Below are 13,978 nucleotides of genomic sequence, written 5' to 3' on the forward strand. Positions count from 1 at the left end.
CCCAAGGAAAATGACAGAAGTAGAGTGCCAAGATGTAGCAATAATGTGCAAGAGACAAGCGACGGTCCAGAGGGGGTATCTGTGAGTCTCACCCCCCACACAGGCTGCTTTATCCTCCTGCTTCTCTTGCCACAACTAGGAGAGACGTGGGCAGGAACCTTACCTGAACCTACCAGTATTGTTAAAAAACTAAAAGTTTCGGCTGGGCGTGGTGGCTCACGCCTGTAATCCCAGCACTTTGGGAGGCCGAGGCCGGCGGATCACGAGGTCAGGAGATCAAGACCATCCTGACTAACAAGGTGAAACCCCGTCTCTACTAAAAATAGAAAAAATTAGCCAGGCGTGGTGGCGGGCGCCTGTAGTCCCAGCTACTCAGGAGGCTGAGGCAGGAGAATGGCGTGAACCCAGGAGGTGGAGCTTGCAGTGAGCCGAGATTTCACCACTGCACTCCAGCCTGGACAAGAGCGAGACTTCGTCTCAAAAATAATAATAATAATAATAATAAATAAAACTAAAAGTTTCATTTTCAAGGATCTGGGTATTAGTTCAAAGTACTCAAATCAGAGAGCGGCCAAAAGCTGCAAGCCCATGACCTATAGGATAGGTAGAGGTGGAAGCTGGCCCTGGGGCATCGGCATTCAGTTGGCAGGAAAAGAAAGGCCACGGGAGTGGTTGTGCAGTTCAGAATGGGGCTGGGGGTGGCAGTTGCCTCTTGAGAAGGTCAGAGAAGACTGTGAGTCAGATCCCCTAAATAGTCACACATCCCTTAAGTTCTAAGTACACTCAGAGCAGGACAAGCACCTACCCTTAGCTTTTCACCTCAAATAAACTCAAGAGAACAGAGATATCCCAGAGTAGACGCAAGAGGTCAAATCCAGGGCAAGCATGAGAAGGGTACCATGGCTCAGGCCTGTAATCCCAGCTACTCGGAAGGCTGAGGTGAGAGGGTTAGAGCCCAGGAATTCGAGACCAGCCTGGGCAACGTAACAAGACCCCATCTCTTAATAAAAAGAGAGAGAGAATTGAACATGTCCGTCAGTGCTAAATGAAGGAGGCCGTGCAAGGCAGAGAGGACTCCTTTGGAACTGTCTTGTCCATAAGCTCAGAACTGTGTACAGCTCTCTTTAAGTCTAGAACCAGTGCCAAAACAGCCAGCCTGGCCAACGGCAGATGAGGTGACTGGTGGAATCGGCAGCTTCCAGAAGGCAGGTTGCAACCATGACTAGAGTGAGTCTGCCTTTAACATGCAGCAAGAAAATTCCTCTCCTAAGATTTCACATAGATCACTCTATTGCTTGAAGGTCATAGACTCTTAGGAGGAAATGGAAATTTACAAAAACCGAAAAATTGATTTATTAAGGAAAAAATTACAGTAACAAGTGCATTTCTGTTCTGCTAATATTTGATTTAGACGTGATACTTCTGCAAATTATACTCTGCATGTATACTTAAGTTAAACAGTGTAAATATCATTAAAATGAGAATAATACTGAAATTTAATTTTCTAAATCAATTTTCCCTGGCAATGAGTTTTAAATCTATCTTCTTTCTTCTGAATGCAAAAAAGTGGAGATGTTAGGTGATTCATTATCCAAAAAAAAGTGCATTTCTGACAAACCAAAACACTTAATGACATTATTACCACAACTGCAATATAAATAAATATCTTACCTTCTGGCTATTTAATACAGCAATAACCTTTACAAGCTAATATTTACCACGCACAACCCACAAAATAGCCACAAACCTTATTACGCTAGTGCCCACATTGATACGCTGCTGATAATTTGTGATTATAAATGTTTATGTCACTTCTGTAATTAAGGGGTTAGGATGACGTTAGTAGAGAGTGTTTATATTCTCCCAAAGGAGCAAAAATTCACAGATCCATTAGAGGCCAAATAAATGTATGCCACTCTGAAATATTTGTATGCTGATAAGCTCATGGGAAGTTTGCTCTTTAAAAAAATAGTCTGAAGGAATTTAGGCGGAGCAATCATAGTCTATTGAATACAATACATTCATCATAATTTTCATTCACTGGCTGGCCACCTTGCATTGCAATATCTTAAGTGAGACACCCGTTAAGACTAGTCAGCCCTCTGGCTTTAGATTATCCTGGTGAAGAAAAAATGTCAAGAAGCTAACACTAAAGCAGATTAGATTTTCAGAAATTCTGAAAATTCAATGCATTTTGATTTTTAGATCTCCATGATACACTAACATGCATGTTTATGATTTTACATCAATGCTACCATACCATACATTCCAGGATTCTTTTTTTTTTTTTTTTTTTTTTTGAGATGGAGTCTTGCTCTGTTACCCAGACTGGAGTGCAGTGGTGCAATCTCAGGTCACTGCAACCTCTGCCCCCCCAGGTTCAAGTGATCCTTCTGCCTCAGCCTCCCTAGCAGCTGGGATTACAGGCATGTGCCACCATGCCTGGCTAAATTTTGTATTTTTAGTAGAGATGGAGCTTCACCATGTTGGCCAGGCTGGTCTCAAACTCCTGGCCTCAGGTAATCCACCTGCCTCAGCCTCCCAAAGTGCTGGGATTACAGGTGTGAGCCACCGCACACAGCCCATTCCAGGATTATTATTTAATGTAGTGTTTTGTTTTCTTTTTCTCTTTTTTTTTCTGTTTCCTCCCCTCTGTTCCTTTTCTCAACTCACATTACTCACCCCCAACCAAGGGAACTAGTATTATAGAACATGTAATTTTTCATATTTTTTGCAGATGTGCATACATGTAGGTGTATATACATAACAGAGATTTTCATCATTTTGTATAAATAGGATCATAATATGATCGTAATATAAACACTTAAGCAACTCGATTTTCTCAATACCTTTGCAGGAATCCCTGCACATCAACTAGTATAGCTGTAATTTATTCTTTTCAATGGCTGCATAATCCTCTATTTGTGAATCACAATAATTATATAACCTTTTCCCTATTAGATATTCTCTTTGTTTCCAATTTTGCTACCATGAAAAATGTTGCAGTAAATATCATTGAAAATGTACTTGTATACTGGAATTTTAATATTATGGGACAAATCCCCAGTGATGAAGTTACTGAGTTACAAGATGTTTTTGGTTTTAATAGATTGCTTTCCTAAAAGGCTCTAGCAATTAACATTTCCTTCAACAATTTGGGACCATACACTTGTCCTGACATCCTGTCCATCAGTGATATCCTTTTTTTTTTTTTTTTTTTTAGACGGAGTCTTGCTGTGTCACCCAGGCTGGAGTGCATTGGCATGATCTTGGCTCACTGCAAGCTGTCCTCCTGGGTTCACACTATTCTCCTGCCTCAGCCTCCCGAGTAGCTGGGACTACAGGCGCCTGCCACCACGCCCGGCTAATTTTTTGTATTTTTATTAGAGATGGTGTTTCACCGTGTTAGCCAGGATGGTCTTCATCTCCTGACCTCGTGATCCGCCCACCTCGGCCTCCCAAAGTGCTGGGATTACAGGCGTGAGCTACCGCGCCCAGCCAATATTCTTCTTTTTAATCTTTGCTAATGTGTCTGGAATAAAATGGCATCTTGTTTTAATTTATATTCCCTTATCTGCTAGTAAATTCAGGTGCCTTCCCATGCTTATTTGCTTTTTGGATTTGTGCATCTTGAATTTTCTACTTAAATTTTTTGCTCACTTTTCTGTTGGTCTATATTTTTGGTAGTCATTTGTTAGCACTCTTTGCATATTAAAAATATGAACCCTTTATTTATATCTGTGTTGTAAATATAGCCTTCCAAGTCTATCATGTGTGTTTTGACTTTGTTGCCAAATAAAGGTTTTTGCCTATATTTAATAGGCAAATATGTCTATCTTTTTTATGACTTCTGAATCTTGATAAAAACATTCACACCGCTAGATTGTTCATGAATTATCCCAGATTTTCTTCCAAGAGCTTTATTATTTATTTTATTTACATTTATCTTTAAAGCATGAGAAATTTATTTTTATATGTGATGACAATAGTGATCCTGTTCACAGAAGTGTATGAATATCTACTATTCACTTAGCACTACATCTCTAAGCTGAAATGAAATCACAGTCTTTGATCTCCAAACACTACCACATGTAGATCACCAATGAAATGACACAAAGACATCAAAACCTAAGTCATGATCCCCACCATCTAGAGACTTCTAGTTCCACTATTAAAAAAAAAAAATCACAGTGAAAAATAGTAAGCGGCAAGACTATGGGATTAGGTTCTATATTAGTTTTCCAGGGCTGCCATAATAAAGTACCATAGACTGAGTGATTTAAACAGCAGAAACTTACTTTCTCACAGTTCTGGAGGCTAGAAGTTCAAGATCAAGGTGTCAGCAAGGTTGTTTTCCTCTGAGACCTTTTTCATTGCCTTTAGATGGTCATCTTCTCATGGTCTTCTATTTGTGTGTGTCTGGTTTTTTTTATTATACTTTAAGTTTTAGGGTACATGTGCACAACGTGCATGTTTGTTACATATATATACATGTGCCATGTTGGCGTGCTGCACCCATTAACTCGTCATTTAACATTAGGTATATCTCCTAATGATATCCCTCCCCCCTCCCCCCACCCCACAACAGGCACCAGTGTGTGATGTTCCCTTTCCTGTGTCCATGTGTTCTCATGGTTCAATTCCCACCTATGAGTGAGAACATGCAGTGTTTGGTTTTTTGCCCTTGCAATAGTTCACTGAGAATGATGGTTTCCAGCTTCATCCATGTCCCTACAAAGGATATGAACTCATCATTTTTTGTGGCTGCATAGTATTCCATGGTGTATATGTGCCACATTTTCTTAATCCAGTCCATCATTGTTGGACATTTGGGTTGGCTCCAAGTCTTTGCTATTGTGAATAGTGTCGCAGTAAACATACGTGTGCATGTGTCTTTATAGCAGCATGATTTATAATCCTTTGGGTATATACCCAGTAATGGGATGGTTGGGTCAAATAGTATTTCTAGTTCTAGATCCCTGAGGAATCACCACACTGACTTCCACAATGGTTGAACTAGTTTACAGTCCCACCAACAGTGTAAAAGTGTTCCTATTTCTCCACATCCTCTCTAGCACCTGTTGTTTCCTGACTTTTTAATAATCGCCATTCTAACTGGTGTGAGATGGTATCTCATTGTGGTTTTGATTTGCATTTCTCTGATGGCCAGTGATGATGAGCATTTTTTCATGTGTCTTTTGGCTGCATAAATGTCTTCTTTTGAGAAGTGTGTGTTCATATCCTTTGCCCACTTTTTGATGGGGTTGTTTGTTTTTTTCTTGTAAATTTGTTTGAGTTCATTGTAGATTCTGGATGTTAGCCCTTTGTCAGATGAGTAGGTTGCAAAAATTTTCTCCCATTCTGTAGGTTGCCTGTTCACTCTGATGGTGGTTTCTTTTGCTGTGCAGAAGCTCTTTAGTTTAATGAGATCCCATTTGTCAATTTTGGCTTTTGTTGCCATTGCTTTTGGTGTTTTAGACATGAAGTCCTTGCCCATGCCTATGTCCTGAATGGTATTGCCTAGGTTTTCTTCTAGGGTCTTTATGGTTTTAGGTCTAACATTTAAATCTTTAATCCATCTTGAATTAATTTTTGTATAAGGTGTAAGGAAGGGATCCAGTTTCAGCTTTCTACATATGGCTAGCCAGTTATCCCAGCACCATTTATTAAATAGGGTATCCTTTCCCCATTTCTTGTTTTTGTCAGGTTTGTCAAAGATCAGATAATTGTAGATAAGTAGCATTATTTCTGAGGGCTCTGTTCTGTTCCATTGGTCTATATCTCTGTTTTGGTACCAGTACCATGCTGTTTTGATTACTGTAGCCTTGTAGTATAGTTTGAAGTCAGGTAGCATGATGCCTCCAGCTTTGTTCTTTTGGCTTAGGATTGACTTGGCAATGTGGGCTCTTTTTTGGTTCCATATGAACTTTAAAGTAGTTTTTTCCAATTCTGTGAAGAAAGTCATTGGTAGCTTGATGGGGATGGCATTGAATCTATAAACAAACCACTGCTCAGTGAAATAAAAGAGGATACAAACAAATGGAAGAACATTCCATGCTCATGGGTAGGAAGAATCAATATCATGAAAATGGCCATACTGCCCAAGGTAATTTATAGATTCAATGTGTGTGTCTGTCTTAACCTCCTGTTCTTTTAAGGACAGCAGTCACATTAGATTAGGACCCACTTTAATGACATCATTTTAACTTAATTACCTCACTAAAGACCCCACCTCCAAATACAGTCACATTCTGAGCTACTGGAGGTTAAGATTTCAACATGTGAATTTTGAGGTGACACAATTCAGCCTGTAACAAGTTTAAAATGGCTTGTGCAACTAGCAAGTACCATTTATGCTCAATGAAGGAGAGATCACTGGGGAGTCAGTGAAAGCTTCATGAAAGAGATAGGATTGAAAATAGACATTGAACAAGCTTAAGATTTCAGTGAGGCTATGAAAAGCTTTTCTATGAGAAGGTGAGAAAAAGCAAAGTTACAGCTATAAACGTCATCTGTTAGGGCTTCAGTGAGATAACTGGACTGACAAGAGGAGAATGTTCATTTGTGGGGAAATGGGAGATAAAACTGAAATTGCTAAGATTGCAAATAACCTGGAGTCAGAAGTTTAACTTGATGAAGAAGGAAAAAAGGCATCATCATAAATTTTTGAAACTTGAAATTTCACAATTAAAGTGGTATTTAAGAAAGGAAAATCTGGGCCAGGTGTGGTGGCTCACACCTGTAATCCCAGCACTTTGGGAGGCTGAGGTGAGCAGATCACCTGAGGTCAAGAGTTTGAGACCAGGCTGGCTAATATGCTGAAACCCCATCTCTACTAAAAATATAAAAATTAGCTGGGCGCAGTGGCAAGCACCTATAATCCCAGCTCCTTGGGAGGCTGAGGCAGGAGAATAGCTTGAACCAGGGAGGCGGAGGTTGCAGTGAGCCAAGATTGCACCATTGCACTCCATTGAGGTGGAGACAGAGCAAGACTCCACCTCAAAAAAAAAAGAAAAGAAAAAGGAAAATCTGGTTTTCATTTGTGAGATAAAGCATAGAAACCATATTAAGACTCTACCACAGTTATTAAATGAGTCATTTCATCCAGAGTGATTGCGATGGCAAATGAGACTAGGTGGTGGATGAATGTTAGATATTTCAAAGGATGTGTCAAAACAATGGACAGAAGTTAATGATTGCTTGTCTGTAGGAAATGAAGAAGAGGCACACGGCATAGGTGTTATCAGCGTTTTCAACCTGGGAAGCAGAAATAATGCTGCCATTGAGGGTGTAGTGTACAGAATCTTAGATGGAGAAGAGTGATGACTGCGGGTTCATTTGAGTCTTCTGAGAGAGAAGTATTCAGTAAGGAGTAAGAAATTAGGGCAGGAGATTGTGGGATGGGAGGGTCAAACCCGAAGTGTGCATTAGGAACACCAGAAATTGCCAGGACCTGAGGAGAGGATGATTCAATCCAGGAGGCAAGGGGAAGATCACTTAGTCATCTTAAGCACTTACTATGTGTCAAGTATTTCTATAAGTACTGGGAATACAAAGAAAAATAAGATAAGGCATCTGCCTTCAGAAACTTTATCCTGAGTCATGAAGACAAGGGGTGTTTAATAATGCTTAATGAAGAAGGGTCAGAGACAACAGGGACAGATAAAGGACCTTTGGATTTGTTGGTGAAATGCACCCTTCACCTTCTATTAGGTTGGTGCAAAGGGAATTGCGGTTTTTGCCATTACTTTTAATGGCAAAAAACGCAATTCCCTTTGCACCAACCTAATAGAAAGCATTTTCAATAGAGAAATCAGATTGAATGGGGGAATATTTGATGAAAAAATGAACACAAGATCAATAATGCCCTTATTCCCAGAACCTTTTTCTGTTTTTCACTCTCTTGGCAATTATTCAGCTTCTTGGCCATCTTCATTTTAACTAACTTGTATTATGATAGTAATGTTCTGATATTTTAATTTGGATTTTAAATAATATTAAAGCCAAGTTAAAATTTAGTCACATATCACATTCATCTTTCTAAAAATATTAAGAATATCTAATAACTTATACCATATTTTTATGTTTCTTGCCATTCAGATTCAAATGAGTAATATAAATGGATATGACAAATGCATTTTGAAATGATAAAACTTTGTGAGAGCCAATAGAAGCTATTTAATAATCAGCACTGAGAGAGAGGATAATGAGAAGGAAAAAAATAAAAGACCACTATTTATGATAGTGGCAAGAATTCAGGCCTTACCATCTTTCCTCGTGCCTGTGACAGTCTAAGATGGATCCAGAAATGGCTCAGATATTTGGACTCCCTCCACCTCCTCCATCTATTCCTTGAAAAAGGGAGAGAGGGAATGGGAGATGAACCCCAGGGATTGGTTGGACAAGTTCTTTCACTTTTATTTATTACTAATCTGTACTAACATGGTCTCATTGACAAAGATCTCTTTTTGTTTTATTCAAAAAAGACAGTAATGTGTGATTGTTGAGGTTTCTCTGAGGAGCGTTGTTCCATGCACTACACCTCTGTGAAGTACTCCCAGTTAGCTGATCTCTTTTGTCACCCAGAAATTTCCCATACCTTTTGGAATGAATGAGCTGGATAATGTCAGAATATGAATGCTGCTGTGATCAGTTATCTTCACCTAGTGGGCTGATCAGGGAACTAGAAAGTTAGACGTCTATGAGTCTTTCACCCTCAGTTGAGGCTGATTTACACTTGCCAGTCACAGTTGTTTACATATAATAAATATAAATATTCATTTATTTGATTAATCTAGTTTGGGACAGCTCTGTTTCTCTGTGTATTTCAACATCTGGGGATTAGGAGTCATCACTGCCCCTTTACTGTATGCAAGAATGAGCTATTACTGCTTTTAAAGTCCTACCTAGAAATATGTGCTCAGGTATATTGAATGAAGCCTTCCAATAAGTACCATACCCAACTCACACTTTTATCCTGATCTGTCGAGCAGACATTCTTGCACAAAAGGAGTCGGTGGATGGGGTGGTCAAGAATCGTGAAAAAAATAGAAATATGTAATGAGTTCTATTAGCTCTGTAAATATAAAGCCACTTGTAATGAACATGAACATCCAAGTGTACAGATCACCAGAGGCTCTGACAGTGTTGCTCCAGGTTTGAGATCTTGGCTATATTAACAGAAAGAGTAGGAAAAGACAAAAAAATTTATTCTTTCTTGGTCACTCTTTTAATATCATATCTAAAACTGCTGCTGGTTTGAGGTTCTAAATTTTGGAGAAAGAATAGATTAGGCTTTTGAGAAAGAGTCAACTCTGCAAATGAGCTGTCTCTTCATTTGGGGCCATAACATAGGAGGCAGTACCTAAAAATGAAGATCGTGCAGTGCTTGGATAGACGGGTCACTGTGTGAGGCTGGTACAAGGGGGAGGGAAGGGACAGAAGAGATTCTGTGAGCATAACATTCCTTTTTAAATTTTTTTCTGGCAGCTTTGACCCCTGACCTCATCCATCCTCTGAACTGCTCTACTCAATTCCATGTGACCAAACTGTGCATTCTTTCTCCTTCCTTCCTTCCTTCCTTCCTTCCTTCCTTCCTTCCTCCCTCCCTCCCTCCCTTCCTTCCTTTCCTTTTTTTTTTTTCTTGAGACAGAGTTTTGTTCTTGTCGCCCAGGCTGGAGTGCAATGGCATGGTCTTGACTCATTGCAACCTCTGCCTCCCAGCTTCAAGCAATTCTCCTGCCTCAGCCTCCCAAGTAGCTGGGATTACAGGTGCCCACCACCACGCCTGACTAATTTTTTTGTATTTTTAGTAGAGACGGGGTTTCATCATGTTGGCCAGGCTGGTCTCGAACTCCTGACCTCAAGTGATCTGCCTGCCTTGGCCTCCCGAAGTGCTGGGATAAGAGGCGTGAACCACTGCACCCGGCTGCATTGTTTTTCTTTTTCTTCCTCGTTTTCTTCCCCTTAGCTCTCAATGTCCTAGACCACAGACAACTAGAGGAAAGCATGTGGTGAGGAGTAGGATAAGGGTTGGTTATGCAGTAAACGTATTTCCTTTTTCTTCAGCCTTAGCCTCAGTCATATGTATATAATTTCTTATTTATCCCAAAAGGAAAACATCACTTGATAATAGTCTTTGTAATTGAATACTTTTATGATCACCTTTCTTATAGGTATCTCTAAAGGAGAGGAGCCAAAAATATTGAGACCCCCAAGACGACCCCGGAAACCCAAAACATTAAATAACCCTGAAGACTCCACATACTATTATCTACTACATGTAAGTGGCTCACTCTTACTATCAGATGGGAGCCATCTACTAATGGCCAGTGTGAAAACTGTGGCTAGATTAGTTCAGGCACAAAGGAAGGCCTGGCAGGACAGAGATGCCCTTGGTCTCCTCTTCACTGCCCTCCCCGGGCTGGGGATCTGGGCACTTTGATCTCCTCCAGCCCTTCTTCCTCACATTCAAGCCTCTCCCATGGTAGTATCTACCGTGTCCTCCTTGCAGCTTTCTCTGCTTGTCCATTAATATGAGCTGATATGAAAATATCCACTTAGAAAGAGAAACCCATCATAGCAGGAGCTCTCCAGAGAGGGGCCCTGGTGTAAATGGGTGGGTTATGGTGAAACTAGAAGAAAAGGAAAGAAGAGGAGAAACAGACGTTTATTAAGCATCTTTTAAATTCCAGGCCTAGAATAAGGCTTGTTCACATACACTGTGATAGCTAATCCTGGAAATATCCCTGAATGTATTATCCATATCTCTCAGATTAGGATTCTGAGACACAGATAAGCATGCCTTAGCTGCCAGGCCATTCATTTTATTGAGGTCTTCTGACCCCACAGCTCCTGCTCACTAACAGCATGAGGACTCATTGGCGTCGCCCCTGATAGCCTGGCCTTCTTCTCATGTTCCTGTTCTCTATGAATGCCACGTAATCTACATGGTCTCATAAACCAAGAACCTGGGAGTCATTCTGGATTTTGTCCTCTCTCTCATACCTGTGATCCATCAGTGGCTGTTAACTGTGGCTTCTACCTGCAAAAGCTCACTTCAACTCATTTCCCCCCTCTAACCTCACAGCAATTACCATATTTCAGACTATTAATTGTTTTCCACTCCGGAATATTTCACGTCCCACGTAACTGCCTAATTGCATCCTCTCCAGCCTGCACCTGAAAATGTCTCTAAGCCATAGAGACAAATGTCTCTAAACCATGCTCCTCCCTTAATTGTTCCTTTAATGGCTCAGCAACTCCTTCAGGATGAAGTCCTCATTCCTTCCAAGGCCTTCTTCGTGGGATCCAGGACTGCTTTTCAGCCTCTTTTCTCGCCCTCTTTTTGTCCTCGAGCCATAGTGAACTGCTTGAAACTCTGCTGGTGAGCTGCATTCCCTTATGCTCCCAAGGCCTTTGCACCCTCTGGCTGGTCCCTTCGTTTGCAATATTTATTCACTCTTCCACCCCCCACTGCCACAGTGAGAGAGCAGCACTCCCCTACGCCCTGGAGAACCCAGAGGATGTGTCGAAACCCAGAGAATCAGTTGGAAATAAGTTTCCCACCTCGCAGGCAGAAAATGAAGTTCACACTTGACCTCCAAGTTCGCCAGTCTTCTCTAGTTCTTTCCCTCCTCTCTAGTGATTTCTTTTCAGTTTCCACAGATGGTTGTCTGTGGAAACCCATTCTCTTCCCCTCTCATTTCCTTTAGGCAATCCCATTAGCTACTACAACCTCAGTGACTGCTGATTTCTGAATCTTGATCGCTGGCTTAGATCTCTCTGTAGCTCCAGACTCAAATATCAAACTACCTAATGTTTGTTTTACATATTCTACATAGATACACACAGGCATCCATGTATACATATATAGAGATATATACACACACATACACATCCATACATGGGCGCACACACTCACAGCTTTGTTGAGATATAAATCACATGCCATACAATTCACCCACCTTAATATACATTAAATGGTTTTTAGTACAATAATCACAATCAATTTTACCACATTTTCATCACCTTAAAAAGAAACCCATTAGAAGTCACTTCCCACTCCCGACCGCCTGCCCCAAGCCCTGGGCGATCACCAATCTAGTTTTCTGTTTCTGTAGATTTGCCTATTCTGGACATTTCCTATAAATAGAATCACAAAATATGTGGTCTTTTGTGAATAGTCAACAAATTTTAGAAGCCAGTAATCTGACTATTACCTTGACTTCTCCCTCGTTCTCATCTTCCATATTCAAAAATCTAAATCCAAATATCTCTTGAGTTTCTGTTTCTCTCTATGCTCTGTGCTAATACCCTCTTCCAGGCCAGCATGTCTTGTCAGTAGTTCTGAGTAACTCCTCTTACTGGTCCCTTGGTCTTGTTTTTCCCCTTCTAATTAACATATTTTCCACACTGTAGCCTGAGTTGTATTTCTAAAATTAATATCCAATTATACTATCCTCCCATTGATGGAACTTTTCTGTTACTTCCCACTGTCCTAAGATATGAAGGCCTGTCAAAATCTGGGCCCTGCTCACCTTTCCATCCTCTGTGCTTGATATTCATTCATTCACCCCTCCAAACTCCGCTCCAGCCCTTCCTTCCCAGTAACCTGCATTCTCCTCCTTCAAATTGTCCATGAACATTTGTCCTTGGACATGCCCTTTTCTCAGCCTAAAACACACATCTTCTTCCTCTTCTTGTCTTTCATGATCAAAACACCCCCAGCTTAGATGTCTTTTTCTTCAGGAAACCTTCTTGTCACTCCCAAATCCCAAGAGAGCTCTTCCTATATCCTCCCGAAGAAGCCCATACTTCCCTTTTATGACACTTTATCATGCTAAAGAGGGATTGGTGTGGCTTCCACGAGGTCAAGGAGTTTGCCTATTGCATTCAACCTGACACATAGCAGGCATGCAATAAATATGTGTTGTACAAATGAGAGCAATGAAATAAAAGAATGAAAAACAAATAGGAATAAATTGAGAAAAATCTAAAATTCCAGATACCTGCGTTTGACAGTCACTTTATATAGGAAGCTGATTAAGAAATGAAATTGATTTTTTTCTATGCTGTCAATTTAAAAAGCAGCAAATACTCTGACATTTGTTCATGCAGTTAAATAGAACAGCAGAAACAAGATTAGAAATTACCAAACATTCCCTATTAACCCTGAGTTTAAGTAGTCAGTGATACTCAATGGTCTTTATTAAGTGCAACTGAAATGACAAGTGATTGTGATGGCTTCAACAGCAGATACTATTCTCAGTATGAGAAATTGTAAAAGACCCGAACCGAAGTGAAATGTTATTACTAACAACCAGTGAGAACTGTGGAGCAAATTCTGAGCCTCACAAATGAGTTCCATCCCCAAGAAGCTTACTTTGTCATCACACTATTATTTTTAAGTGACTATATTTCCATACATCCTAAGTCATTAGGGAATAGGATCCTTTTTTATAACTCTGAGTTTGAAATCTATGGCTTCAATGAAAAATAACACACAGAAAAGGAGTATATTATTACAAGTGAAAATATACCATGTGTTCATATTTATGTGGCCCTTCCCAGGATTTGAGGCATTACACATAGTGAGAAGTGTGACTGTAATGAGGCCCCACTCCCTTTAACCACCAAACACTTTCTGTAATTTCAAATGTTTTTCATTGAAGTCTTTCTAAAATATACTGCATATTTTAAACCTTTTCTTGATGACCCAGGGTCACTTCAGTGAATGAAAATTCTCTTTACTTTTTTTAATGTTTTATTTTTCAGTTTTATGGATACATACTAGTTATACATGTTTATGGAATACATGTGATATTTCGATACAAGCATACAATGTGCAATGATCAAATCAGGGTAACTGGAGTATCCATCATCTCAAGCATTTATTTCTTTGTGTTAGGAACATCCCAATTCCACTGTTTTAGTTATTTTGAAATATACAATACAGTATTGTGAACTTTTATTGTAG

At 40.0% G+C, this 13,978-nt stretch overlaps 1 protein-coding gene across 1 annotated transcript in view; it reads left to right on the plus strand.

The window, feature by feature from the left end:
* MYO3A (myosin IIIA) overlaps positions 1-13,978 on the plus strand; it is a 282,829-nt gene that overhangs the window by 253,045 nt on the left and 15,806 nt on the right. The window contains exon 32 of the mRNA XM_055274926.2: positions 10,176-10,282. Within this exon, the coding sequence (XP_055130901.1) occupies positions 10,176-10,282 (107 nt within the window). The remainder of the gene's footprint in view (positions 1-10,175; positions 10,283-13,978) is intronic.

This window comes from Symphalangus syndactylus, chromosome 4, assembly GCF_028878055.3.
Source record: "Symphalangus syndactylus isolate Jambi chromosome 4, NHGRI_mSymSyn1-v2.1_pri, whole genome shotgun sequence".
NCBI lineage: Eukaryota > Metazoa > Chordata > Mammalia > Primates > Hylobatidae > Symphalangus > Symphalangus syndactylus.